Source organism: Erpetoichthys calabaricus, chromosome 11 (genome assembly GCF_900747795.2).
Source record: "Erpetoichthys calabaricus chromosome 11, fErpCal1.3, whole genome shotgun sequence".
In the NCBI taxonomy this organism is placed as follows: domain Eukaryota; kingdom Metazoa; phylum Chordata; class Cladistia; order Polypteriformes; family Polypteridae; genus Erpetoichthys; species Erpetoichthys calabaricus.
The window spans coordinates 62892411-62919999 of record NC_041404.2 but is presented as its reverse complement, the minus strand read 5'-3'; the positions used below and the strand labels follow the sequence as shown (position 1 = coordinate 62919999).

The window sequence follows — 27589 nt, the reverse complement described above, 5'->3', positions numbered from 1 at the left end:
AAACCGCCTTAAAAACAGCTTTTATCCAAAAGCCATCATGGCCCTGAACTCAGAATAAAACTGCTCCGTATCATTCTCTAAATGTGCAATACAGACCTTAAGTCAACCAGTGCAATTTGTACATTTTGTAAAGTACTTTTATTACTATTCGGTTTGTTATTATTTTCTCTCTTCTTGTCTTTTTAACTCTTATGCCTCACACTGAGTCGACTGCACCTTCAATTTCTTTGTTCCTTTGTAAAAGTGACAATGACAATAAAGATCTATCTATCTAATCCTGCCAACTACGCTATCTATCTATCCTGTCGACTTCAGTTTAGTATCGCCATCAAAGTTAAGTAGCTTGTCAGGTTTTTTGCACAAAGTCTTGAGTACGCATAGAGAAAGAAGTAAGGAGGACATCAGGTTAGCTGATTTGTGTTTGAAGTTCTGCATTGTAATCCATTCTTATTTATGGAAACCTGTTGGTTGGACCTACAAGTAAGAACTTTGCAGTACTTGGTACCCACGATAGCATTATTGCTATTATGATATTTATTTGACTTTGTTAATGCTTCATATTGTCCTAAATGGGCTCGGCTGTCCTTTCAAACTTGCAGTCTTGAGGTTCTTCTCCTTTTATTAATGGTTCTGGCTTTCTACCATCCTGAAATGGATAAGTAGAATTTAAAGAATTACGATAACTACTGGATCAAAGAATACACTGAAAAAGACTATATGGTAAATTACTATGGAAAATAAATAAAATGATAAACACACAGACAGACAGAACTGCCAAAAAGACAAGCCATCATACCAATAGGAAACGTGCCAGCTAGCGTCCAGCGGCTCTTCTTCATTCTCCCCTTCACCTCACGCTGGCTCAGTGGGTAGCTAACGGCGACTGCATTCCGAGGAAGTGACAATCAATACGTCAAACTCTGAAGCGGTCACTGAGTCAGCTGTCAAACCTTTGGCCAGTATGCTGCTATGATATAACCACTCTGGTTGCTTTTTATTTTCATTGGTACTTTAAGACTCAAGAATTTGTTTCTAACTTCTCCAATCAGAAAAGAACATCCAACAATCAATGGCTTCTGAACTCAATACCTTCCATGCAACTCCTACAAGCCGCCATCTGCATTCTCCATTCTGCACTCCGAGTCCATCTGCTCAACTGGAAAGGCCGTTTCCATCAACGCCATAAGAGTTCCGACATGCAGACGCCATTTTCGTCAGCGACACAAAATGGCGGCCGAGGAGGCGGCGTTCGGCGAGTGCGCGGGCGCGCCAGTTTTGTTTTACCGACCGCCATGCTGGGGAGACTGAAGGCGGGGAGGCGGCGCGTGCGCACTACAAGCGCGGCAGTGGCGAGTCTCGGCCTGACCGCGGAGGGGCGCTGCTCCTTAGCACGGAACTGCAGCAGTAGCAGCGGGGGCGCGTTGGCTGAATAATGGCGGAGCGAATGGGGTTGCTGCGCCTCGAACAATAACCACAACTGCACGAACTTAATTCAGTTGGAGGCCGCGGACCGACTCGCTCTAACCTGTAAGCGTGACTGGAGCTCCTTCTGTAGAATTGTCGGCGCGCACGGGACTACGGCGATGGACGAGACGCTCGGCTTGGTCGGGAAAAGAGTGCTGCTCCTCTTCAAGGATCCCGCCTGCTCATCCGCCGAGCCTGACCGTGACCAGCAGCGTGAATGGCTACGCGGTACTGTGCGGGCGGTCCGCGGCTTGGAAGGGGTCGGAGCGAGCGCTGCGGGCTCATCGGCTTTGTCGGTAAGTTGGCCCACTTCTTCTTTTGCCAGCCCTGATTCCGTTGGGGCTGGGGACCCGCGCAGGGCGACGAGCGCTCCCCTTCATTATTTGAACAAGGGAGAGGACGAAGACAGGGGAGGGAGTTGCTTAGCCGCTCGAGCCTGCGGGTTTCTACTTGTCGCCGGGTTGTTTTGGCGGTCGGCGCTCGTTAGGAAAAGCCGTGGATCTGGGGCCTTGCCGTGGGGGGTTAGTGAGACAGCGTGCAGAAATCGACTGCCGAGCCAGGGGAGCGAAACGGACAAAGACAATGGCCTGGGGGCGGGTGCTTCGAGCCCCGTGCACCTGGCGGGCGAGTGGCTGCTCCGGACCGGTGAACATGTAAACAAACACACGGGCAGTGGAGGCGGACGGCGGGTTAATCGCGGGGGCCAAACGTGCGCTTGGCTCGGAATGGTGGGGGGCTTTGTGGTCAGCATTAGTGGTGACTGCCAGAAATGGGCCATAGCCGACCAGCGCCTGAAAATGTGTGGCGGTGGTGGCATGGCGTCCCGGCAAGACAAGGTCCCTGATGCGACAAGCTTTATAGCCCTGTAGCAAATATGTGCGCCTTGGAGGTTGGCGGTTGTCAAGACCAAATACTAGAAAAATCCAAACACTCTTTCAGATCGTCGTCAGTGAGTTTACACCAGCATGGGTTAGTCGGTAAGACAAAGGCAATGTGGAAGGAGTAAAGTGCACGCCATCGGTGCCTTCGTGCCCACTGCCTGGCTGGTCTTGAACTGACAGCCTTGTGTGGTGAACGCCGCGCGCTTGACTTGGGGATCCCAGAGTGGCCAACACGCGCTTCTCTGACGTCACATCAACAAGGAAGTGAGCACCACGAACATGGAGGCTTTCTCCTCGGATGGAGCACACTTTCCCAGTTTAGGTTCCACGACGTGCAGGGCTGAAAGTCTGAGGCATTAACAGCTCGTTCAACTTCCCACATATCAACAAATGCCACACCACGCTCCGAAAGGAGAAGACAAGGGCAAAAACGGCAGGTGTCACTTTTCTTTCTTGCCCACTGCCTGGCTGGTCTTGAACTGACAGCCTTGTGTGGTGAACGCCGCGCGCTTGACTTGGGGATCCCAGAGTGGCCAACACGCGCTTCTCTGACGTCACATCAACAAGGAAGTGAGCACCACGAACATGGAGGCTTTCTCCTCGGATGGAGCACACTTTCCCAGTTTAGGTTCCACGACGTGCAGGGCTGAAAGTCTGAGGCATCAACAGCTCGTTCAACTTCCCACATATCAACAAATGCCACACCACGCTCCGAAAGAAGAAGACAAGGGCAAAAACGGCAGGTGTCACTTTTCTTTCTTGCTGTGTTTCCCCAGTAGATGCTTGTGGAAGTTTTCATCTATCATTTCATATTGGGAGATTGTTATTAATACAGAATCTAATCCGTATCAAATCAGCAGATTTAAAAGCAAAATTCTCAGAAATTCTGCTATTCTTGTACCCAACAACCAGGGTGCCAAACACTTGTAGGGTTGTATTGTCATCAGTGTTTGAGAGAAGGGGGCATGTGACCTAACTGTGTGCAAATATGACTTATGTTCTATGAGGCTGAACATTTAACCTGTTACTGCTAGACACATGGCCTTTCCATGGAGTGTTCTTTAGTATTAGAAGTCAAACGTCTGATATGGTTGGCACTATTTTCACATTTATGGCTTGTTGAAAATTGTATCAAAAAACCTGAAGTGCTCTCTCCTAGATTTTCTCATATACTCAGATATGGGGATGGATATTTGAGGAGTAAACTGCAAGACAATGATTCTATTTTTCTATTATGTACATTAAGGAACCATCAATAACAAATCAAATCTAATTAGTAATATATTGAACAATTATTATAAAAGTAAAGTTGAGTAAACTGGTTAATGGAAATAGCCGAAAAGTAGAAATCTACGTTTTGTACCTAATAGTTGTATGCAGAATTTGGTTGACCTCAGTGAAAGTGAACTCATGGTATCATGTTTACATACGTACAGATGTAATTCCAAAAGTGGTATTTTCAGACTCAGGTGAGGTCTAAAGCGTTGAGATTCATCAAAATCTTGACATCAAATCTTCAGATGATTGCAATACTTTACCTATACGTTGTACATGAGAAAGTAAAAAGAGCAACTCAGGCCCTCTGTATCTCCACACTAAACCACATCAGATCTTTCCGATTTTGACAGGTCTTGAACACCCTACGTATATTGAGTTAAGAGCTCCCTGTGCATTCATTGAATATTTGCATGGTTTTGCTTATTGTGTTTCAATTATGCCCCAAAAGTGTAGCACACGTCCTTTGGGCTTTAAACCCAAGCATGCAGTTAGTGAGAAAGTAAAGGTGTTGGATAAACTTTGTGCCATTGTAATGTTTGTGCTTTGTGCCATTGTAAAGTTCACAGCCTCATGAGATGAGTCTGGAGTTATTGTTAACAGCATAACAAACCGACCAGCTGGCTAGAGGTTAAACATCAGCTCGTCTGTGCTGTGCTCCCATACACCAAATCCCTTAGGGATCAAGCAGCACACAAAGCAGGCATCGCCAGTTGATTATTTGAAGCCGGTGCATCCTTCGCGATCTCCAGTGCCATCCTGCAGCCGTTCAGGACAGGTGATGTTGAGCCCTCGCCAGTCTTGGGCTCTTCTGACAGCAGTGACTAAAGTTTTTAAATGTTCCCACAGAACTCTGGGATATGACTAGTGAGAAAAAAATGTTTTCTTGTATGTTACGATTGAATTTTTCTGTACTGCATTTTATGGCTTAGTTCATGAGTACTGTGTTATGAAAAGTGTAGATTGTTAAAAATCATGTTTTGTTTCAGAGAATTCCATGAAGAAAATATTTTGAGCAGTCACTGGCAAATGATTATGTACTGCTCAAAAAAATGAAAGGACTCCTTTGTAATCCGAGTAGAGCATCAAGTCAGTGACACTTGGGGGCTATTGATCTGGTCAGTGAAGTAGCAGAGGGGCTTGTTCATCAGTTTCAGCTGCTTTGGTGCATATTGGGGGGGGGGGGGCAACAATGAGACAACCCCCAAAACAGGAATGAGTGGTTTAACAGGTGGAGGGAGGCCACTGGCATTTTTCCCTCCTCATCTGTTGTGTAACTCGTTTTGCATTTGGCTATGGTCAGCATGAGGCCATACCTGGACCCTACAGAGCTGGCACAGGTAGTCCAACTTCTCCAGGATGGCAGGCATATCAATACATGCCAGTGCCAGAAGGTTTGCTGTCTCAAGGGCATGGAGGAGATTCCAGGAGACAGACTGGCAGTAACTCGAGGAGAGCTGGACAGGGTCCCTTGTAGAAGGCCCTTAACTCATCAGCAGGACCCACTGGTATCTGCTCCTTTGGTCAAGGAGGAACAGAGCCTACAAAGTGACCTCCAGCAGGCAGGCCACTGGTGTGAATGTCTCTGACCAAACAATCAGAAACAGACACTTGGGTCCTAATCTGGGATCCTGAGTTGATTTGTCATGTGGTGGGTGCAGCAGTGCTCTGTATCAGCGTGGGCTCCTAACCCCTCTCCCTCTCTCTCTCTCTTAAGTTTAAATAGAGTAATAAGTTTATGATTTACATGTATTATAGTGTTAATTGTGAAATAAGAAATGATTTTTCTCATATAATGAGAGCTCAACAGGCTGCAGCTAAACTGGTGACAGTGGTTTTGTAGATGTCTCAGTTCCATCTTTCAAAATTGTGACATGAGACCATGGACGTTTGAATCAAGGTTTCAGTTGATCTAATTAATTTAGGAATATCATGCTAAGCCTGTGATGTCGAACAAGATGCCCAGAATCAGTGGACCGGTGCAGGGTAACGGAGGACGTTGCTATTGTAGTTTGGTGTAAAGTCAGACATATAATTTTTGATGTGAGTGGAATAAGAAAACCCGCCAAGATTCCCAGTAGAAGAAGGTGTGATGATGTTTACCATCATTAAGAAAATGAGCTCCTTCTCAATCACTCCTGAGCTGAGCTTTAGTGACAGTTAACAGGATTTTGGTTTTGTTGCATTTCATTTTGAAGAGTTACATTCCATCCAGATTTTAATTTTATTGAGGCAACTGGTGAGCTGAGAAAACTCTGCACTTTCTCTTTTAACACATAAATTCAGTACATCTGAGTATCATCCATGTAAACAAATACTGAGATGTCTAGCCAGCTGAGCTGTGATCCAGTCCTGTCCAGAGAGTTTACCTCTCATCAAATGCTTCCCATTCAAAGCAGGCCCATCCATGGACATTTTTTTTTAATTCATGTTAATTTATTATTATTGACATCAGTTGCTGGAAAGGGGTGTGTGGCGCTCCTGATATCTCTGCATAAGATCGAAGGTCCAAGTCTTTGGAGTCCGGGTGCTTCCTATTTGCGAGACATGGACGCTGTCCGGTGACCTGAGATGAAGACTGGACTCCTTCATGTGTGTCTCTTCGGAGAATCCTTGGGTCCCACTGGTGTGACTTTGTGTTGCTCACGGAGTTCTGAATGAGGCACATGACCTGCATTGTGAGGGAGCGTCAGTTACGGACGACCATGTGGCGCGATTCCCTGAGGATGACCTGGCTCACAGGATTCTCATTGTTGAGGACCCAAGCTGCTGGACACCCATGCAACATTTGGTGGTGGCAGATACCTGGTCATTTCTGAGGGTGGACTGGACTGCATGGTTGTCTGTGGGGTTGTGAACCCGAATCCTGAGCTGTTTTGTTGTGTGTGCAGCAACATGCTATACCAGTGCCTGCTCGCCAACCTGTTAGGCCATGAGTTAAATTAAAACAAAAGTGGGTTTAAAGACAAATTGCTGTCAAATCAGAAGTTTTCACTTTCTTTCTGTTTTGATTTGTGTTAGTCTGTTTATTTTGCTGTGGCGCTCTTTATTGAAAATTGTTTCTGAGCAGTTACACTTTTGTAGCTGCAATTTTTTTTTAATTAAATTATTGAACATCAGTTATTTATACAAACAAATCTTGGCAGTACGTGAGAATAGATGTTTCATTTGTCACCCCAATTTAGCCTGAGGCAGACTGGCATATTCTCTAGTGGTTTCCTTGCCTTGAGTCTTCTGCTGCAGGAGTTGGCTCCATCTCCCTGTGATCTGTAGAAAATGCTGCTTCAGAAAGTGGACGATTGGTTTGCTACTCCCTAGAAAATGACCGTAAAGGAAATTAAAACTCCACTCATTCACCTCACTCTGTACACGGGACAATAACGACCCTCTAAACGCCTTGTAGAGCTGCACTCGGAGGTCTGTCATCTGACTTTCTACACAGGTCAGCATTGTTTTTAGATCGAAACTCTTGAATTTTTAATGTTGCTTAAAGCACAAAGTGTCCATCTTTGAAATTTGGAAAACCTCTCGTGTGTTCTGTTTTGTGTATCTAATTCATATGCAGCTTTTCAAGAGACTTTTAAATTGGGAAGACAGTTTGTTTATTATGTAGCGTCCTTCACAGTTCACTTGATTACAGAGGAGCTGATATTACAATAAGCTGTGTATGGTACAATTACAAAAGAGAGACAAGTGCCATAACTTAAAGAACCGTAATGTTTAAAAGAAGAAATCAAATGTGAAAGTATCAAAGCATGACGAGATCTGCTGGCTGTTCTGCTGAGGATGTTGGAATTGCGGTGGTGCAAAGCAAAAACTGAGCATGAGCCTTACAGACGTACAGATTATTTAGGGGACCAGCTCTTTTGCTGTTAGGTGTCTTGTTTATTAAAGTAGTGGCTTAATGTTATTTATTTGAAATATTTAGTTGTGTTCTTTTATCTCGATGTTGTCATTTTTTGTAGTTTAACACGTGTATCAGAGCCCAGCTGGCTACTCAGATCGGTGTGTGCAGGTTTTTTGTTTCAGCCGCCACCTGCTTTTAATTTTAAACCCTGTTTTAATTAAGCATTGCATACTCTTATTTACTGCATCAGTCCTCTCTCTTTTTGTTATTATACAATGATGCAGTCATACTTAACTTTTTATTGAAATGATACTATTAAATGTTCCAGATTCCAGAGATTTTGCAATGCCGGTTTTATTTAAGCAGGTCCCTGTTAATGTTACTGTTATTTTGGATACATCTCTGGGTGGGGTGGATTCATTTTCTCCCAATAGTGTCCGTTAACAAAGAACAAGTGACAGGAGTGGCTGCTTCATTGTCATTTCTCCTTCTGTGATCATTTGCACACAACTGATTATAAAATGAAAAAGAGATCAGGATAGCTTAGTCAAACTTTTTAAATTCCTTTAAAAGTAAGTCAGCTATGTTTTGCATTTCTGGGTTGACACGATAAACTGTTGGAAATATTGACATGCTGATATCATAAATTAAAATAGGTGTCCCAGTTAATGTCAAGAACTGGTTGAAACAAACGCCTGCGTCTGCTGTGGTCCTCCATGGGTTGAGCTGAGTAGCCGGAGATGACCACCACTAAGGCACCAGCACACGCATGAAGGACAAACCTGAAAACGGAATGAATTTGTTGAGGCTTATGGGAGTCATACAGGCAAAGTGACACACTCACACAAGGACCAGTCTGGTATGGCCAGGTATTCTTTGGGCATGTAGGTGGAAGACTGTTGCTGATTTTTGACACGACTTTTTTGTGTGCTTACGCCAAGTAACATGGGCAGAGTTCACGTTAAGAGCAGTGCATTTCAGAGAGGCAAGGGAGCAGGCCTGTGGTAAGACATTAAAAATCACCCAGTAATAAGATACAAGTCTGTAGCTCAAAATAGCTGTGCAGTTAATGCCCTGCATAACGTTTACTAAGAAAATAACAAAATGTTCAGATATCATTCAGTCTTTTTTAGTTAGAGCTCTTTGTAAATGACAGCCTTACCAGGAACACGTGGCATTTTAAGTGACTGCCATGCAACAAGCTTCTTGTTGCAGATGGTGGAAGTCATGCAGTTGGGTGAAGCAGTTCTGCCACAATCAAGTCACTCATCCTTTAGTGTCCTCTCAAAGACCCCCAAGTAGATATCAAGCTTGTCCTTTCTGAAAGGGATGGATTTGAATTTTCAATAAATTGTCTGCTTGGAGTTCTATGTAGAACACGGGAGTCTGTCTGATGTAATGTCTTTAGAAGTGCATTGCCTTTATGGCCATTCATTTTTGAAAGGAGCTCTGTGCATATTATGCCCAAACACACAAATGTTGACGCAACACCCCGGGCTTAAGGCTCAGCAAGGTGGCTGATTGGCATCTCCATTTTCTTATACTGGATTGTGTCAGTGAAGTAAATGTTGGCTTGTTGTTGTTACAATAGATCTCCTGCAAGAAAAACCACAGCCTAACTCTAGAAGCAGCATCAGCGTAAATTGAACTTTTAACTCTGCGGTGATCTAATGAAAATTATGTGTATAATGAAATCGCACATCTTAGGACATACAGTAAGTGGTAAGTAAATCCAGACTCGGTAATGGAAGATTTTTAAAAGAATGGAAATATCTTTGTGAGAAAAAGAACACTAGCTAGTAGGGCTTCACAAATGATTGCAATTACAATTTTAGGTGCAGTGATACGCTAGTTAGGAAAAATGACTGAGGCACATTCCCTGAGGCTGGAATGTGAGTGAGGAGGGCCTCGGCCCACTGTGTCTCTCTTGGATTCGTGCAAATAAATTGGTACCACAGGTGAACTCTGATACTTAGTGCAATAAGAGAGGATGAGGGAGGTTTCATAATCGACCGGAATGTTCAAGCAAATTATATAAAAAAGCCTAAAATCTGTGAAGTAGTTCTCTCGTGAAAAGTGGACAGACATACAGACTGACGTTGGATTTTAAATATATATATATATATATATATATATATATATATATATAGAGAGAGAGAGAGAGAGAGAGATGTTCAACGGAAATTGAAATGGGTCGGAAACAAGCAGCACTAGTTGCAACTCTTGTGGTTAACTAAAATTATGGAAACAAGATTGGACATAAGCATCCACATTACATTGGTGATGAATTAAGGCTGGAAAGCAGATGCTTGCACACTGAATACTTGAATGCCACTGCTCAAGGTTGGAGAGTCGCTCAGTCCTTCTGGGGCTTGCAGAAGAAGCAGCAGCAAGTTTGGAAGATGACAGAAAATGGTGCAGACATCTTGAACGCCATTGCTGTCAGTGACTGATGCAGACTCCAGTGCTTTGGTCGTAGGCCACACTTAGCAGTTAGTGAGTCTGATGTGACATTTCAAAGTAAAGACTGTGTTCCCTGGTGGCTACACTGTAGCAATGTCGCCGTATCTTATTTAGGATGATGTGTAAATGTTGTGTAAGCAGTCCTACTGTCTACCACACTACTTAGTCGCTTATTCCAAGTGTCTGTGGTTCTCTGTTAAAGAAAAACTTCCTAACGTTTGTGTGAAATTTCCCCTTCAAGTTTCCAACTGTGCCCCTGTGTTCTTGTTGAACTCATTTTAAAGTTGCCATCTCGATCCACTGGACTCATTCCCTTCATCATTTGAAACACTTCACTGAGGTCCCCTCTTCATCACTGTAGAGGCTCAGCTCTGTCAATCTTTCCTCATAACTCATCCCCTGTAGCCCTCAATCAGCCCCGTCGCTCTTCTCTGGACTTTTTCTTGAGCTGCTATGTCCTTTTTGTAGCCAGGAGACCCAAACTGCACCCAGGACTCCAGATGAAGCCTCACCAGGTTGTTTTTAACATTAACTTCTTCAAATCTCCAGTGACAGTAACACAAGGTGATTACATGTATGCTTTGATTTTACATACACACACAACAGCAGACCCCAAGTGAACATTCCCAGGTAGTATTTTCACACATTTTACATTTCTAACTGGTGGTGATGGCAGGTTTTAAAAAAATAATGTAAAAAAAAAAAGGATTGTTTGTGCTATATCTAAATTATTTAATATCAGTAATTTACTGTATTAAAACCATTTGTCAATGTGTTTGTAACAAGTGTGTTGTGTCTTGTAACAAATAAGAGACGATATTTCATCTACTAAATTTAAAGTTCTTAATCCTTAAACTGCTACATACTGGGGGGGGGGGGGGGGGGTGATTAATGCACCCCTAGACGTCAAAACATTTTTTGACTGCACTTTTTAAGGAAGCGTCACAATTCACAAAAATAATGTGAAATTTTAATGGAACAGGTATTTTTTTTCATGCAAGGAGCATCACAATTACTACAACACGGATCATTTTACGCACTGCAAATGAACTGTAAAAACTATTACAAAAAAAAACAAAAAACAAAAACTACTGCAGTAATCTATTATTATATGTTCAAGGTGCAACTGAAGCCATTAATGAAATTCAGTAAACCACCGAGCCAACTGCGCTTGAACTGGCTGCACACAGAGGTAAGCTCTGACGCTTGCAGGCCAGTCTAGTGCAGTGGCTGAATCCCGGGGACAGTAATGCTGCAAGGCCAGTGGTCATGAGCTGGCTGCTCAACGAATATACGACACTGACTGATCAGCTCTGGCGTGCTGGCAAATTGCTTTGTGAAGCGACTATAGCCGGGAGCGGCATTCAATGAATGTACATCGCTGCATATACTTGGCTTCGGCGTGCTCCCAAATTGCACTGGAAAGCAACTCTAGCCAGTAGCGGCATTCAACAAATGTACTTTTCCGAATATACTCGTTTCCGGCGTGCTGGCAAATTGTAGAGGTAAACGGCGGTTTAAGGGTTAAGTGATTATCATTTCAGTTATGTCTGCTAACGTGTTTGGAGCTATACTGTAGGAAACAAGTGAATAGGAGTAGCTGAGCCGTCCTAGTTTTTTTTTCCCATCTTTTTTCGTATAATATTTGAGTTCATATGACTAGTAAACCATCTCTGACTAACGTTGGGCATTATCTATTATGATATGTACAAGGTGCAACTGACGCCATTGATGAAATTCAGCAAATCACCGACTACGCCAACTGCTCTTGAACTGGCTGCACACAGAGGCCAACGCTGACACTCACAGGCTAGTCGAGTGCAGTGGCTCAAGCACAGGGACAGTGATGCTGATTCACTAGGGGGCGCCAGTGGTCACGAGCTGGCTGCTTAACGAATGTACGGCACTCACTGATCAGCTCCGGCATGCTGGCAAATTGCACTGGGAACTGACTATAGCCGGTTGGGGCGTTCGACTAATGTACATCGCCGAAGAAACTCGGCTCCGGCGTGCTGGCAAATTTAAGGGTTTAAGGGCTAAACTAACCGAGCAAGTAAAAGGTTCCCAATAACAATTTTTAAGCAGTTCCCTGTTAAATGAAGGTTCCACTGTACTGTATCAAAACATATTTAAAAATATACATGCCATTGTGTTACTAATGAAAATAACAAAATATCCATGGCATTAATTGCCACTTATTACCTTTGCGGCGACCATGCACCCCTACTAGGACAACGCATGTTTGACAAGTGCAGTTTCCCCAGTCGGGGCTCAGGTGTGTGTGTTCCTGTTATAGACGTGGCCCGCTGTATTCTCTATGTTTAGGACTTTGATTTCATGTACAAGTCGAGCTCCCAATAACTGCCATTGAAAGAGAAGCGCAGCCGGACGTGTACTCGTATAAAATAGCACCGATCCACAAATAAAATGAACAGCATAGCATTTGTGTGTCAATTGATGACATTCAATGCAAAAGTGTTCTTTAAGTTGGGAGTATGAATGTGTCACAGTAGAAGACTATTTGAGCTTTACATTTCAGATTTTAAAAGACCATTCAAAGTCTAAACTGCAGGTGTCTTAAAGATTTCCACACTGAATTGCGAGCGCTGAAGTTCTGTTTTGTTAACTATGGTACAGTAGCTGGAGACGGCCTAATATTTGTTGTTTAATGCTTTTCTTAGGGACATTTGTTCTTTATAATGACGCGCGATATTATGTCAATGCACTATTGTCTGTTTAGTTACTTGTGAGTGAATTTTGCATGCAGTGCCACATATGTTTCTGTGTTTAGAAAAAAAATCTAATATCTTAACTGTCATAAACCTTCTGAGAAACGTATTTGTCTGAAACAAAATTCATAGAACTGCTTCAACTTAACAGACTGTCATCTGACATTCTGGCTTTGAACGTATTTTCATTTTCTGAGTCTATTCACAACAGTCCTCTACTCCAGGGGTTTCTTAATCTTTTTTTTTTTTTTTCTTTGAGGCCCAGTCTTGCCCATCTTGGTGTCTTCGAGACCCATTACTTGTTGATTGCCATGAGGGGACGGTGGTCACCCTTGGAAAATCGCTGCTGATTGTTGGTGTGGAGGAGCCACAAGGGATCTTGTCCCTTGAGGAGAATTGTTGCCAAACCTCAGAGCGGGTGAGACTTATGTCGCCCTTGGAGAATTGCTGCCCATCATCAGAGTGAAGTGGGCAGGGTGGGCTGAGGAAGATCATCAGAGGAATGTTGATTACGCATTCCACCTGCAGTAACCCACTTCGCAAATCAAATGCAATCCACTCTCAATAAATACAACAGTGACTCGTGACTCAGTTTGGGTAGTAACCGATAGTTTAAGAGGCTGCAGTGGTTGAGGGTATTTCAGCCAATTTTCAGTTTTAAACACTAACTGAATTAAATATATGTGAATAAATGTAAGTCCATTTTTGTTTAATTTTAGCAGAATGAAAGTTTGTGTCCCGGGACACGATGTCAGTGTTAGCGCCTAAGGTCACAATACATTTGACTTTGTGCTTGCTTCTTCACAGTTGAACTCCTTAACCTCCTTAGTGTTCACTTGTGCTAAAAGCGTTAGTCCTGAGTGACTCTGCCAACGGTAGAGATGTGTCTCACGTAAGATATGAGGATTACTCGGGCTGTACAAGTGCCAACGTATAGGCATGGCTTGTGTAAGCATCACACCCCAGCGTTACAGCGGTGTAGACACGGCGTCTCCTTGCCTCATGATGGCTTCTCGTAAGAAACGCCTCTTGGCAGTGACGACGAGCTGAATGTGTCTTCAGGTAGTGAAACTGAAAGGGATTCTGATCAATTGGAAAGTGACGCTCGTGTCACTCGCACATGTAGAGTGTGCTGTTCATATTCTTATTATTAATGATCATTTTTATTACTTATTACACTTTCTACTTTTAGTGTTTTGCACATTTTATAGTAGAAAGATGAGATTTAATAAAAACGTAATTTTTCAAGTCAAAAACTGTAACACTTTAAGTTTTTTTTTTTTTTTTGAGACAAGCTGTAAATGCTAAGGAGGTTATCTACTGCCACTCATTTGTACTGTCATCGGCCCTTTAGTTTTATGCAGCATTGGGTGGCATTGGCGCTGGAGCTAACGCCATGATGGACCTTCACTAGTCAGCACAAACGTGGGAAGTGAGCCGCACTTACGCCTTAATAATTGGAGTTGCTCTTAAGATTCTACACTAAAAACTGTCTGCAGAAAAAATTAGTGCGTAAGGAAGACCTTCTTATTAATGCGAGTAAAATGTGACGCAGACAGAGCTGATTGTGTGCTGAAAAAGCTGCTCGTTTATTTTTGTTTTAAGGAAAACGAATGTAAGTGGCTATGCTTTGAAATTGCACTGAACTTCAAGAATATGGTGAGGTAAATCAAGAATGGCTCACAGAAATGCACCAAGGTGAATGACATTGAACAAACCCTTCACAGTGACGAGATATAGCATAATGTCACTAGAGAGCAGTAAGAAGGGGTTGTTAAAATGTAATTCACATGTGCAGTTAGGCTGGGAACGTGAAGCAAATGAGTTAAGACCAAAACTGCCAGTTTCCGCCTGCCTTCATTGGCCCACAGGTACCTATGTCAGACTCCTTATCTGACCCTCCTTGCCTTCGTCATCATCGTGATCTTTAGTTTTCCTCTTGGCCTTCAATCTCAATCTTGGAGCACTGGGTTCATTAGTCATTTACACTCCAACCTCTTTCTCAACACCACACCACTCATCCTTTCAATTCTCTGCGTCTTTTTATTTATTTACTTTTTTGCCTCTAGGAAAACCCACACCTTCACCCGATTGTCTTCTAAGAAAAAAATCTACAAATTGACTTATTGATTGGTATAAGAGTCTCTTAGCATTACCATTCAATTAGAATACCTGAACATGTATACATATGTGGGAATATCAGAAATGAGGGCCCCTTTACAGTCCGTCACCTTTGGTTGGCTTGGTCTCATTAATCTCCGGCACCAACATGAAGTGGCATCTTATTTTATTGTAGCAATACAAACTTGTTATGTGCTCTCAAAAATGTAGTGACGTCCTCATAATGTAAAGGTAGCTGAATCTGCCTAAAGTACTGATTTGAAATGTTATGACTGCATTCTAGCAGACGTTGGACAGTTAATTAGTTGGGACTGAAGACGGTAATGAACACGAATCATGGGAGTGTCACACTGTCCTTCAGAAGTGTTTGTTAGGACACAGCTAGGCAGGGGGGCTTGCTGGCAGGAGTTCATCCATAAGATTAACAGAAACAAGTTATTCAAGGTGCTGAAAAATGATGAATGTATGAAGATTTGGTTTATTTTTGGAATCTTCAGAACTAATTGGTCTTTATCAGAAATATTTGTTGTGTCATAAGGTAATTAATATTTTGCCTCATGCTGCTTTAATATTTCATCTAGGGCTGCAACTAATGATGATTTTGGTAGTCGACTAATCGTTTCTCCCCCCCCCCAAGATTAGTCCCGATTATTTCACGCCTGACTATTTTGATGCCTGTGACCTGAGGTTGCTCGTCCTGTTCTGGGCTCCAGTGCCTGTCTTACCTCATCTGCTCACGTTTGTCCACCTGTGAATGTCACCCTGATGTCTCTGCATTAACACGACTAAAATCTTCTTCTATAATACGCTACCGTGGCTGTTAGTTTGTCTGTCCAGGATTTTAAATCACTTGTAGCTCGCAAACCGTTTCACCTATTGACTTGAAATTTAGTACACATTTACTACGTGATGTCTACTATCCTCTTTCGGGGTGATGATTTTATTACTCTTTTTATTTTTATTTTATTTTATTGTAGAATCAACTCTCGGGAGCGCGCAGCAGGGCGGCCGTGTGGCGTTCTCATTTCCTACCACCTTCGCTAATCATTCTTGAGGCAGATTGAAGACTTAAGTGCCGGATTAAGTGAAAAATTAAAGAAAACATACTAAGTAATTGCAACACAAAAACTAACTTAATCAGCTTTAACGTGAAAAGATGCCGATGAAAGAAGAGGAGCAGCGGGCTGCTAGGGTGGAGTAAAGAAGAGCTGCTCAGGAAGGAGCAAACGCATCAACCTCGGAGCAAACGAATGCTAAACGTACAGACAAAGAGGATGAATACTATGAATGGCTCAAGTCAAGTTACTGATGAATAATAATCAAATTAGAATAATCAGTGAAACATGAAATTGAAAATAATCAGATATTAGTGTGACCATCACAATAAAAAAGAAATACATTAAACAATACAAACTAATGGCACATAGTCTTTAAACAAAAAAAAGTGCATTTAACTTAACCAAAAATGGCCACTGGTGTATCTTAAAAGCCCAAAAGTTTAAGTAAAGCTTCAATGCAAATAAAATTAAACAATAATGTACAGTGTTTAAAAGATTCAGTTCATATATTCCTGATTGCAGTGCAGGAACGTGAGCATTTCGGCTGGCGCTGTTCTTTGAGGCGATGTTCCCAGCTGCTGAGAGGAGACGCTCAGAGGGAGTGGAGGCAGCAGGAATACACAAGAATGATTTTGCAGACAGAGAAAGATGTTTTAATCATCACACTCTGAAGGAAAAGTGTTGTAGTTTATCACATCATGTACTATATTATGCCAAAATAAAAAAATAACGGACTAAAATATGTAACAAGCTAATCTATATATATAAAATCCCTATGTGCGTCCAGGTGTCCGTGTGTGGGTGTCTTCTGGTGAAGTGCTCATGGGCGGGGCACGGCGTGATGCGCGATATTACTGTCAGAGAAAGTTAGAGGCGTTTTACGGAAATACAAACCAGTATTACTGCGAGAGGAAATTAAAGGTACACAATACAGTGACGCATATTACAGCCACATACAAGCCAGTATTACTGCCAGAGGAGATTAAAGGCATATTACCGACGCGCACGCCTGTATTACCGCCAGAGAAAATTAAAGGTATATTACGGACGTACAAGCCAGCGGACGTACAAGACGGTATCCTTCAATAAGGGCGCGCACAAAAAGGCGAGCCTCAAAAGGGCGACCTCAATTGGGCACAGCGAATAAAGGCGTGCGTGAATAAAGATCTGCACCTGTTGTTGTTCACATATTCCAGAGCCATTTGAACTAAATTATCTACGCGCCCTTATTGAATAGAGCCGTACAAGACAGTATTACTGTCACAGAAAATTAAAGACACACAATACACGGCGGCAGCCCACGAAGAACGGTCAGCTCAGCAAGTAAACATCAACAAAAGAAAGGCTGAAAGAAAGAAAAATACGACCAGCAAAAAGAATGAGGTCAAAGTCCCAGCCATTTAATATGAACTGTGCCTACTAATGTTTATGCACTACTGTTCTAGCGCCCGTTATTGTAACGGGCTAAATGACTAGTTACTGATAAACTCCAAAACACAAGTTACCTAACGTTAGTCAGAGATGATTTTTTGTAGTCGACGTCGCTGATTACGTCGACTAATCATTACAGCCCTAATTTCATCCGTTTTCCACCGCTTATCCAAAGCCGGGTCATGGGGTAAGAGTCTTCTTCGTGAAGCCCTTGCGTTCTTTTCCCCAGGCACACTTGACAACTCATTCTGTGGGAAACCCAAGGAATCCTCCCAGTGAGCCCTGGGCTTTCCCCGGGTCTCCTTCCAACTGGTTGTGTAGGAAAAAACTCCACAGGGAGGCGTCCATATCATATGCTTTAATATGAAATAATTCTAAATATGCTTTAATATTATATTGCATATTATTTAAGCACACTACTTGTTTGAATGTAATAGTGTTAGTGTAGCACAGTATGTAATGACACAAATGCTTCAGTTTGTCATTTAAGATTTAATACCCAAGTAAACTTAGAACTGTGAAGTGTTTTCAGAAGAATAACCAGCCATTGATATGCTGCTGCAGAACTGTTATTATATTATTAAATAAAATGTGGAGCAACTATTAAGCCGTTCAAATGTAAATCTGGTCTTACTGTAGGAGGTCACCAGATTAATAATTGCATACATTTTTCTAGTTTGTGGCGCCTCTGATAACTGAATAGTGACTTTTTCTTAATGTCCTTAGTATCACTCGGGCTGTAAAAACTGCTGAAAATGTTACTGCGTAGCGTCATTTGGGCAATGGTGTAGACGCGTCTCGTGTGAATTTCAGGCCTGAGAGTTACCCTGGCAATGGTGTAGATATGTCTTCTCTTGGCCTCATAATGGCGTCTCGCAAGAACACCTCTAATCAGCAGAGGTGAGTCTGACTTCAGGTGGTGAAATTGAAGTGGTCAATGAATCCGAAAGTATCCTCTGCACATGTGAAGTGTGCTGCTCGTATTATGCGGGACGTTCAATACATTTCCACACTTCTATGTTTTTGTTGGAAATGGTGAAGGCAAAAACATGTTTTACTGATGGCATTAAAACATTGGTGTGATTCTAGGAAAAGTACATCACAAAGGAAGGTGACTGTAGAAACGTGATGTCATTTGATTTCAAAATTCTTAAGAGTTAAAGTGCAGATACTTTTTGAACATCCCTTGTATTGTCATTGCTTGTATCATTATTATACTTTCTATACTACTGACTTTGTACTTTTAGAGTTTTGCATGTTTTACAGTTAAAAAATGAAATTTAATAAAAAAAAGTTATTTTTCAGCTCTCCCTGTGTGGAGTTTGCATGTTCTCCCCGTGTCTGCGTTGGTTTCCTCCCACAGTCCAAAGACATGCAGGTTAGGTGCATTGGCGATTCTAAATTGTCCCTGGTGTGTGCTTGGTGTGTGTGTGTGTGTGGGGGGGGGGGGGGGGTGCCCTGCGGTGGGCTGGCGCCCTGCCCGGGGTTTGTTTCCTGCCTTGTGCCCTGTGTTGGCTGGGATTCACTCCAGCAGACCCCTGTGACCCTGTAGTTTGGATATAGCGGTTATTTTTCAAGCCAAAAACTGCAACACTTTTTACATGTTTTTTGCGAAAAAAATTAACATTAAGGAAGTTAAATGCCTGTCTAACCAGTAGACTTAGCTGTTGTGTTTAAGAGGCTAAAACTTCCAGTTTACATAAAGGAACACCAGAAATATCTCTTTATGTTAATTATGCCATGTAGTTTGTAGTGATGACTGAAAAAAAAAATGTAATCTTATGTTATCATGCTGAACTGGAATTTAAAAAACAAAACAAGTTTGATGCGTTAGCCAAAATAAAAAAGTGTTGAGTGTCACATAATCCATGTGTCCATTATCCAGTTGTATGCTCAGACATGCAAAACACATGCATTGTTTACTAAAATATTCTTAGATGCTTCCAAAAAGTCGCCACACATTAAACAGAGAAGGTCCGCCTCTCCCCCTCATTGATTGGTCAGGAGTCTTGTCTTCAGTTCATACAATCAGTCCCATGTGCCTTGTGTTCCCCGTTTAAGATGTCTGCAGATTTAATGCCTGGGCTTTGCATGTCTTTAACATACGACTAGATTTGGACTTGTAGATTATGCGACACAAGCAGTGTGAGATTTTTTTCTTTTTTCCTTGGACGTTTTTCAAAGTTTTCCGTTGTACAGCATTGGTCACCATTGCCTTGTATTATATCAAACATTTTTTATTATTTCTGTTGTAAATGAATACAGGAGGTTAAAAAAAATTTTTGCCCACCTCTGTGGGATAAGTAACAAAAAAATCATTTTTGAGTGGTGTATTCCTTTCAACTTTATATTGATTGTCAGTGAAGTTTGCTAAGAGAGCAGATTTAAGGAATTCCCCGGGACATGTAGCTTGATTGTAAAGGCACTGATCTTTGGACCGTCCTGCTGACCTGCTGTGTGACCCTGATCACTTCTTTTAACTTGCCTGTGTTCAGTTATTTTTTAAATAGTTTGTAGATTGTACCTACTTTTTAAATATGATGTACTATACTTGTATCACATTTTGTGGGCCATCTCTATAACTGAGCAGCCCTTTTTTTGAATAGATTACTGTGTCTTATGCTAAAGGGTAAAAAAAATCTTTTTATGTGCTAGCATGCAATGAGAAGTCAAGCAAAATGACACCTTTTAATGGCTAACTGCAGGCTTTCAAGGCAGCTCAGGCGCCTTCTCCTTCTTGCCTGAAAGCACTTTACAGTTTCCAGTGTCGAGCCTTTTGCTTTTCTGCACATCAGTTTCAATGACATTCTCCCTCTATGACTATTGAAAGTAATATTTGTGGAAAAAATTGATCTAGAAACATTGACCATAAATTAGTATTCAGACATTTCAGAAATGAATAGAACACCAAACAACTAAATGTTTTGTTTTTGTCAAGTGATCAGTGATGTTAGCTGTACATTCGTGTTTACTAAGTAGCTCTTCTGTATCACAGCTCGCTGTGCCTTATGAACACAACCTGCATGATGAGTCACTAAGGTGATGAATGGTGGCAGCCTTAGTGGTCGTTTGGACCTGAAATTCTGAAAAAGTGGGCTGCCCTTGTCCTCCATGGCCCCTTTTTGTTTTCTTTCTTCATTCAGTGGGGATTCACCTTTGGTGCTGTGCTGTGCCTTCCATTGGCTTGAGAGTCAGCCCCTGCTGCTTGGTGTGCACCTGAAGTGTCCAGTATAGTCCGTTTCATTTGAACCAGTGTACTGTCAGTATTCCTAGTTACTTCATTTGTGGTCTTTTACATATCGATGTATACATTAAGTGGGTCTGTCTACTGGAGAGCAGCTTAGCATGTCATCATATCTATGCCATCTTTTGGGTGAGGCTGGAAGAAATGCTTTGTTATATTACATATATACTAGGCGTGTAAACCAAGGGTCCTAGGAACTTGAAACTGTCAGAAAATAAACAGAAATGTGGAGATGTCAGGTAATTGAAAGGAACTCCTCTGGGTGTCTCTCTCCTAGTGGGATTCGTTTTGCTGATGTACTCGCCTCGCTTGTGCATTAGCAGTGGGAGGAAAAGTAAAAGGGATACCGGTGTGCTGATGTTAGCGGCCAAGCGACGTTGTCTTTCTTCTGAGGTTTTGTTTTGCTGACCTGCTCGCCTCACTTGTGTTATTAGCGGCTAAGCAAGTTGTCTGTTTCCTCGGAGGCGAAGCCCTTACCCCGACTCCGCCTCTCACTTCTGGATTGGACAGACAACAACAACATTTATTTATATAGCACATTTTCATACAAAAAATGTAGCTCAAAGTGCTTTACATAATGAAGAAAAGAAAAATAAAAGACAAAGTAAGAATTAAAATAAGACAACATTAATTAACATAGAATAAGAGTAAGGTCCGATGGCCAGGGAGGAAAGAAGACACAAAAAAAAACTCCAGACGGCTGGAGAAAAAAATCAAATCTGCAGGGGTTCCAGGCCACGAGACCACCCAGTCCCCTCTGGGCATTCTACCTCACATAAATGAAACAGTCCTCTTTGTATTTAGGGTTCTCACAGAAGGGCTTGATGATGAAGGTCATGCAGACTTCTGGCTTTTAATCCATCAATGTTGGAACATCACGGTGCTTTGATTACGTGGTGGTGGCGCAGGTCGCCACCACAAAAAAACGGAAAAAGAAACAGAAGAGAGAGTAGGGGTTAGTACGGATTTTAGAGCCACCATGAATAGTTATTATAATGAATTGAATATACAGAGTATCAGGATTAAATTACAGTGAAGTTATGAGAAGGCCATGTTACATTAATGTGTTTTCAGCAGTTTTTTAAAGTGCTCCACTGTATTAGCCTGGCGAATTCCTACTGGCAGGCTACAGTAATCCCTCCTCCATTGCGGGGGTTGCGTTCCAGAGCCACCCGCGAAATAAGAAAATCCGCGAAGTAGAAACCATATGTTTATATGGTTATTTTTATATTGTCATGCTTGGGTCACAGATTTGCGCAGAAACACAGGAGGTTGTAGAGAGACAGGAACGTTATTCAAACACTGCAAACAAACATTTGTCTCTTTTTCAAAAGTTTAAACTGTGCTCCATGACAAGACAGAGATGACAGTTCCGTCTTACAATTAAAAGAATGCAAACATATCTTCCTCTTCAAAGGAGTGCGTGTCAGGAGCACAGACTGTCACATAGATAGAGAAAACAATCTCTAGCAAACAAATCAATAGGGCTGTTTAGCTTTTAAGTATGCGAAGCACCACGGCACAAAGCTGTTGAAGGCGGCAGCTCACACCCCCTCCGTCAGGAGCAGAGAGAGAGAGAGAGAGCGAGACAGAGAAAAACAAACATGCAAAAATCAATACGTGCCCTTCGAGCTTTTAAGTATGTGAAGCACCGTGCAGCATGTCGCTTCACTAAGCAGCTGCACAGAAGGTAGCAACGTGAAGATAATCTTTCAGCATTTTTAGACGAGCATCCGTATCGTCTAGGTTTGCGAACAGCCCCCCTGCTCACACCCCCTACGTCAGGATCAGAGAAAGCGCAAGAGAGAGAAAGAGAAAAGTAAGTTGGGTAGCTTCTCAGCCATCTGCCAATAGCGTCCCTTGTATGAAATCAACTGGGCAAACCAACTGAGGAAGCATGTACCAGAAATTAAAAGACCCATTGTCCGCAGAAATCCGCGAACCAGCAAAAAATCCGCGATATATATTTAAATATGCTTACATATAAAATCCGCAATGGAGTGAAGCCGCGAAAGGCGAAGCGCGATATAGCGAGGGATCACTGTGTTCCAGATTTTAGGTGCATAACAGCAGAAGGCCGCCCGCCTCACCACTTCTTTTAAGTTTTGCTCTTGGAATTCTAAGGAGACACTCATTTCAGGATCTGAGGTTGCGATGTGGAATATAAGATGTCAGACATTCCGATATATAAGATGGGGCGAGATTATTTAAGGCTTTATAAACCATAAGCAGAATTTTAAAGTCAATTCTGAATGACACAGGTAACAGTGTAGTGACATCAAAACGAAAACTGGAGAAATGTGCTCGGATTTTCTTTTCCTGGTTAGGATTCTAGCAGCTGCATTCTGCACTAGTGGCAAACGATTTGTCTTTTTTGGGTGGTCCTGAGAGGAGTGCGTTACGGTAATGTAGTCGACTGAAAACAAACATGTGAACTAATTTCTCCGCAACTTTTAATGATATAAGAGGTCTAACTTTTGCTATGCTTCTTAAGTGAAAAAAATGCTGTCCTAGTAGTCTGATGACACACACACACTTCCACATGTAGACATTTATATTCATTTATATATATATATATATATATATATATATATATATATATATATATATATATATATATATAAAAACGTTTAATTCTGAATCCCTGATATATATTAATCACATTTTAATTGTGATTACAGTTACAGTGATGTACTAATGGAGAAAAGTGGTGATTATTGCCTTCCATTCAGTACTCCACTCTGTCAGAGTTTCAGGTTTTCTACTAACAAAAACCTTCAAACAGCAAACGAGTGTCCTAACCAACCACAGAGACATTGTCTAAGTGTGAGTGCACGGATACATTCGAGGTACTTACAGGCATCTGTGCTGAATGCATTCTGATTCTAAAAAGTGTGTCTGTCTTTGTCCTGCGTTTGGGGCAGCACCCAGTAGAAATGAGAAGTCTAACAAATAGTGAACCTAAACCACCTTACACTTTTTACAGAGAATTGACTGTCATTTGACATTATTTTGTTTTCAGTAGTGAGGATGTTGATGAGAAAAGTGTACAAACTGTGAGAATGAAAGCTAAGTAAGCAGCACCAAGTTCCACTTATGCTATGTCCACAGCACAGATAACCGTTACCTTTTTCCACTGTGATGCATTTCTGTGTTCAGCAGGCCATCAAAAGCAAAAATCAGGAAACAGTGAGTAGTCGTCATGTTTTACTTATCAAAGGACAAGGCTCCAATTAAAACTGTGCTTGATGAAGGTTTAAAAAAATTGAATTGAACCCTCTCCCACACTTTTTCTGAAGTTGCATTGCCTTTACTTTATTGCAAATGTTGTGTGGAAATTAAAATGGATATGAAACAAGTGGGACTTTATGTAACCAAAGCTGATTTGGGGTTGACTAGAACCATTGAAACATGTCTGAACACAGTCCTCCATAGTTCAGTAAATTAGTGAATGTATGCAGATAAGCAGATGCTTATAAAGAGCAGGAACAGAGAGAGACGTAATGGCTCAGGGAACAAGAGTCGCGCTGGCTGTCGCTGGCCCACACTCCAGTGCCCCGAGACATTTACAAGGAAGTACTGCATACCATGGTAGGTATACTGTTGTAATATTGCCATGTCTTAAATATGATAGTACTGTGTATAAATACGGTGTTGGCATTAGAACACTATATAGACGAGAAAAGGCCATTCAGCCCAACAAAGCTCGCAAGTCCTCACCACTTATTTCTTCCAAAAAAACATCAAGTCAAGTCCCTCAAGTCCTACTGTCTACCACACTACTTGCTCTCTCATTCCAAGTGTCTGTCGTTCTTTGTGTGAAGAAAAACTTCCTAATGTTTGTGCGAAATTTACCCTTCACAAGTTTCCAACTGTGTCCCCGTGTTCTTGATGAACTCATTTTAAAATAACAGACTCGATCCACTGGGCTGATTCCCTTCATAATTTTAAACACTCCAGTCTGGTCTCCTCTTAATCTTCTTTTTCTTAAACTGTAAAGGCTCAGCTCTTTTAATCTTTCCTCATAATTCAACCCCTGTAGCCCCCCTATAATCAGCCTAGTCGCTCTTCTCTGGACCTTCTCTTGCGCTGCTATGCCTTTTTTGTAGCCTTGAGACCCAAACTACACACAGGACCCCAGATGAGGCCTCACCAGTGTGTTATAAAGCTTGAACAGAACCTCCTGTGACTTGTACTCCACATGTCAAGGCGCTATATAACCTGACATTCTGTTTGCCTTCTTAATGGCTTTTGAACACCGTTGGGAAGTTGATAGCTTAGAGTCCACTATGACTCCTAAATCCTGCTCATAAGGTGGACTCTCAGTTTTCAGACCACCCATCGTGTATTCAGAGCTCACATCTTTACTTCCTATGTGTAATTCTTTACATTTACTGACATAAAATTTCATCTGCCCAAGCCTGTCTGCTGTCCAAGTCCTGCTGTAATGATATAACAGATTCTAAATTATCTGCTAATTCACATATCTTGGTATCATCTACCAACTTAACCAGCTTGTTCCTTTTATTCATACCTAAATCTTTTCCTTATATTAAAAATAGCAGTGGCCCTAGCACTGCCCCGTACTGGTCACCACTCTTAACATCGGCCAATTCTGATGAGGTTCCTCTCACCGTCACCCTTCCTGTGCCTGAGCGAATTGACACTCCACACCCTGAACTGCCACTTCTTTTACTCTCATGTGGCACCTTATCAAATGCTTTCTGAAAGTCCACATCAATAATTTCATCTCCTCCTCGCTGGTCGTATCCTTCTGTTGCCTCCTCATAGAATTCCAGCATGTTGGTAAAACACGACCTCCGTCTTCTGAGCCCATGCTGTCTGCCCTGTCCTTGCCAGGTGTTGCTCAATCTTCTCCTTAGTAATTCCTTCCATTCATTTTCCTGTGATGCACCTTAAGCTTACTGGCCTGTAGTTGCTCTGATCTGCCCGCTCACCCTTTTTATATAATGGGATGATATTTGACATTTTCCAGTCCTTTGGAATCTCTCCAGTGCCCAGAGACTTCCTAAAAAATGTGTGTCAAGGGTTTATATCTGCACTTGCTTGCCTCCTTTAGACCTCTGTGGTCCATATTATCTGGTTCTGGTGATTTGTGTGATTTCTGCCTATTTAATCATCACAGCTCGTCTCTCTTTACAATTCCCAAATCCCTCAGCACCTCCTTAGTAGTCCCTGTTACCTCTGGGAGGTTATCCACTTGCTCACTTGTGAACACCTCAGAAAAATGTAAGTTTAGAGGGTCCACTATTCCACTATCTGTATCTTTTAATCCCCCTTTACTATTCCTGATGCACTTCACCTCCTCCTTGACTGTTCTCTTAGGGTCTTCTTTCGCCTTATCTGCTATATTTCTCTCCAACTGTTTTTTAGCCTCCCTGATATCCTTCTTAATGGTTGCCCTCATGTTCTTGTATGCTCTACAATTCACTTTGCACACTTTAGTCTTATACGCCTTATTCGTCTGTTTTTTCCTTTGCAGCATTTTTTAAAATCTGTATTAATCTACTGTGGAGTTTTTTTACATTTCCTATTAATTCCAATTTTAGGTATGCACCTGTCCTGCATTACATTTTCAAACCTGTCCCACTGCTCCTCGACTGTCTCCACACTTGACGGCTTATCCCAGTGTATCCTACTTAGTTTGTCGCATCTGCTCAAAATTTTCCCTACCAAAGTTCAACTTAACAATTTTATTCTTTGCATCCGCACTCTTATAAAATACTGAGAACTGTATGATATTGTGGTCATGTGACCCTGGTGGTCCAATCACCTCTACACCCTCAATTCCTTCCTGATTATTATAAAATACTAAATCCAGACAGGTATTCAGGGGAGTTAACAGGTATTTACAGTAGTCAGTGATGTTCGTTGTTAACGTTGATGGTGCTGTATTTGTATTGTTGCAGTTTATATAAATGACAAGGGACGCAGCATGTAACGGTGTGTCACCATCTACACACTTCTTGAAGTTGCTGTGTATTGCTACCAATGTGCTGCCAGTGTTTTGGTGTTATTAAAATAACAGTTGGTAAACCTGCTCATCTACAAAGAAAGAGCAACTTTTGAATAGTGCATGTAGCTACAATTTTAAAATCCTTGTGCCAGATGAAATGAACGTAGATTGAACTTTGTTTGTCCCCAGGGGGAAATTTGGCTTTTTATAAAAGTTCATTGAATAAATAAATACACACACACAATGTTCTGAATACACAGCAGAATGACAACAAGAGCAAAATTAAAGAAGAACTTCTGACTTGGCAGATCCAGTGAGGCGCTATACAGACATATTGCTGTTCGTATAATGGACCCCCAGTTGTGTTTCTTCACACACGTCTGCTGAATGTGCTAAGGTTTGGTGTGTCACACAGAGGATATGTAGCATTGTTCATAATGGCACTCAGCCTCGTCTTCATTCTGTCCTTTTCTATGACCTCCAGGGGGTCCATAGTGTGTCCCATACCTGAACTCGCCCTTCTAGCTTGTCGCATCAGGGTCTTCTCTTGAAGTGAAGCTGCCGGCCATCACAGAATTAATGGAAGATGCGAGGGATGTCACTACCCACATTAAAGGAACGCAGTCTCCTAAGGAAAAATCGCCTGCTCTGCCCTTTCTTCTGTAGTTCCTCTGTGTTCTGAGACCAGTCCGGGCTGTCATTGATGTAGTTGTAGCAGCGCACATCCGCTCCTTGACTAGTGACCGGACACACAGGCTCTTTGGTGTGGTGAAATCCTTGGCTTTGCTGATGTTAAAGGTGTACTCGCACTAGCAGTTCTTTCCATGGCTGAGCACGTTTTTCCACATGTAATCCCAGCTAAGTCTAGTTCATTTGACTAGTGTGATCGCTCTGTGCCAGTACCACTGTACCCTGCCGTGGCCCACTTGGAAGAGCTGAGCCCCTTTAGCATGGTTCAGTAGCATTCAGGAATGGTGTGATGGCTAAATGTGTCAATGATACAATTCTCATTTCATTCAATACCGTCTGAGTTAAAAACATTCTCACCTCACCCATGAACGTGAATTGAAGTTGGCAAGAAAAGCTGCAAATTCCGCCC

At 42.1% G+C, this 27589-nt stretch overlaps 1 protein-coding gene across 2 annotated transcripts in view; it reads left to right on the top strand.

Moving 5' to 3' along the window:
* The first annotated feature begins 1406 nt into the window (after positions 1-1406).
* kdm3b (lysine (K)-specific demethylase 3B) overlaps positions 1407-27589 on the top strand; it is a 76371-nt gene continuing 50188 nt past the window's right edge. For both annotated transcript variants that reach the window (XM_028813181.2, XM_028813180.2), the window contains exon 1: positions 1407-1760. In XM_028813181.2, the coding sequence (XP_028669014.1) occupies positions 1584-1760 (177 nt within the window). In that variant the 5' untranslated portion in view covers positions 1407-1583. The remainder of the gene's footprint in view (positions 1761-27589) is intronic.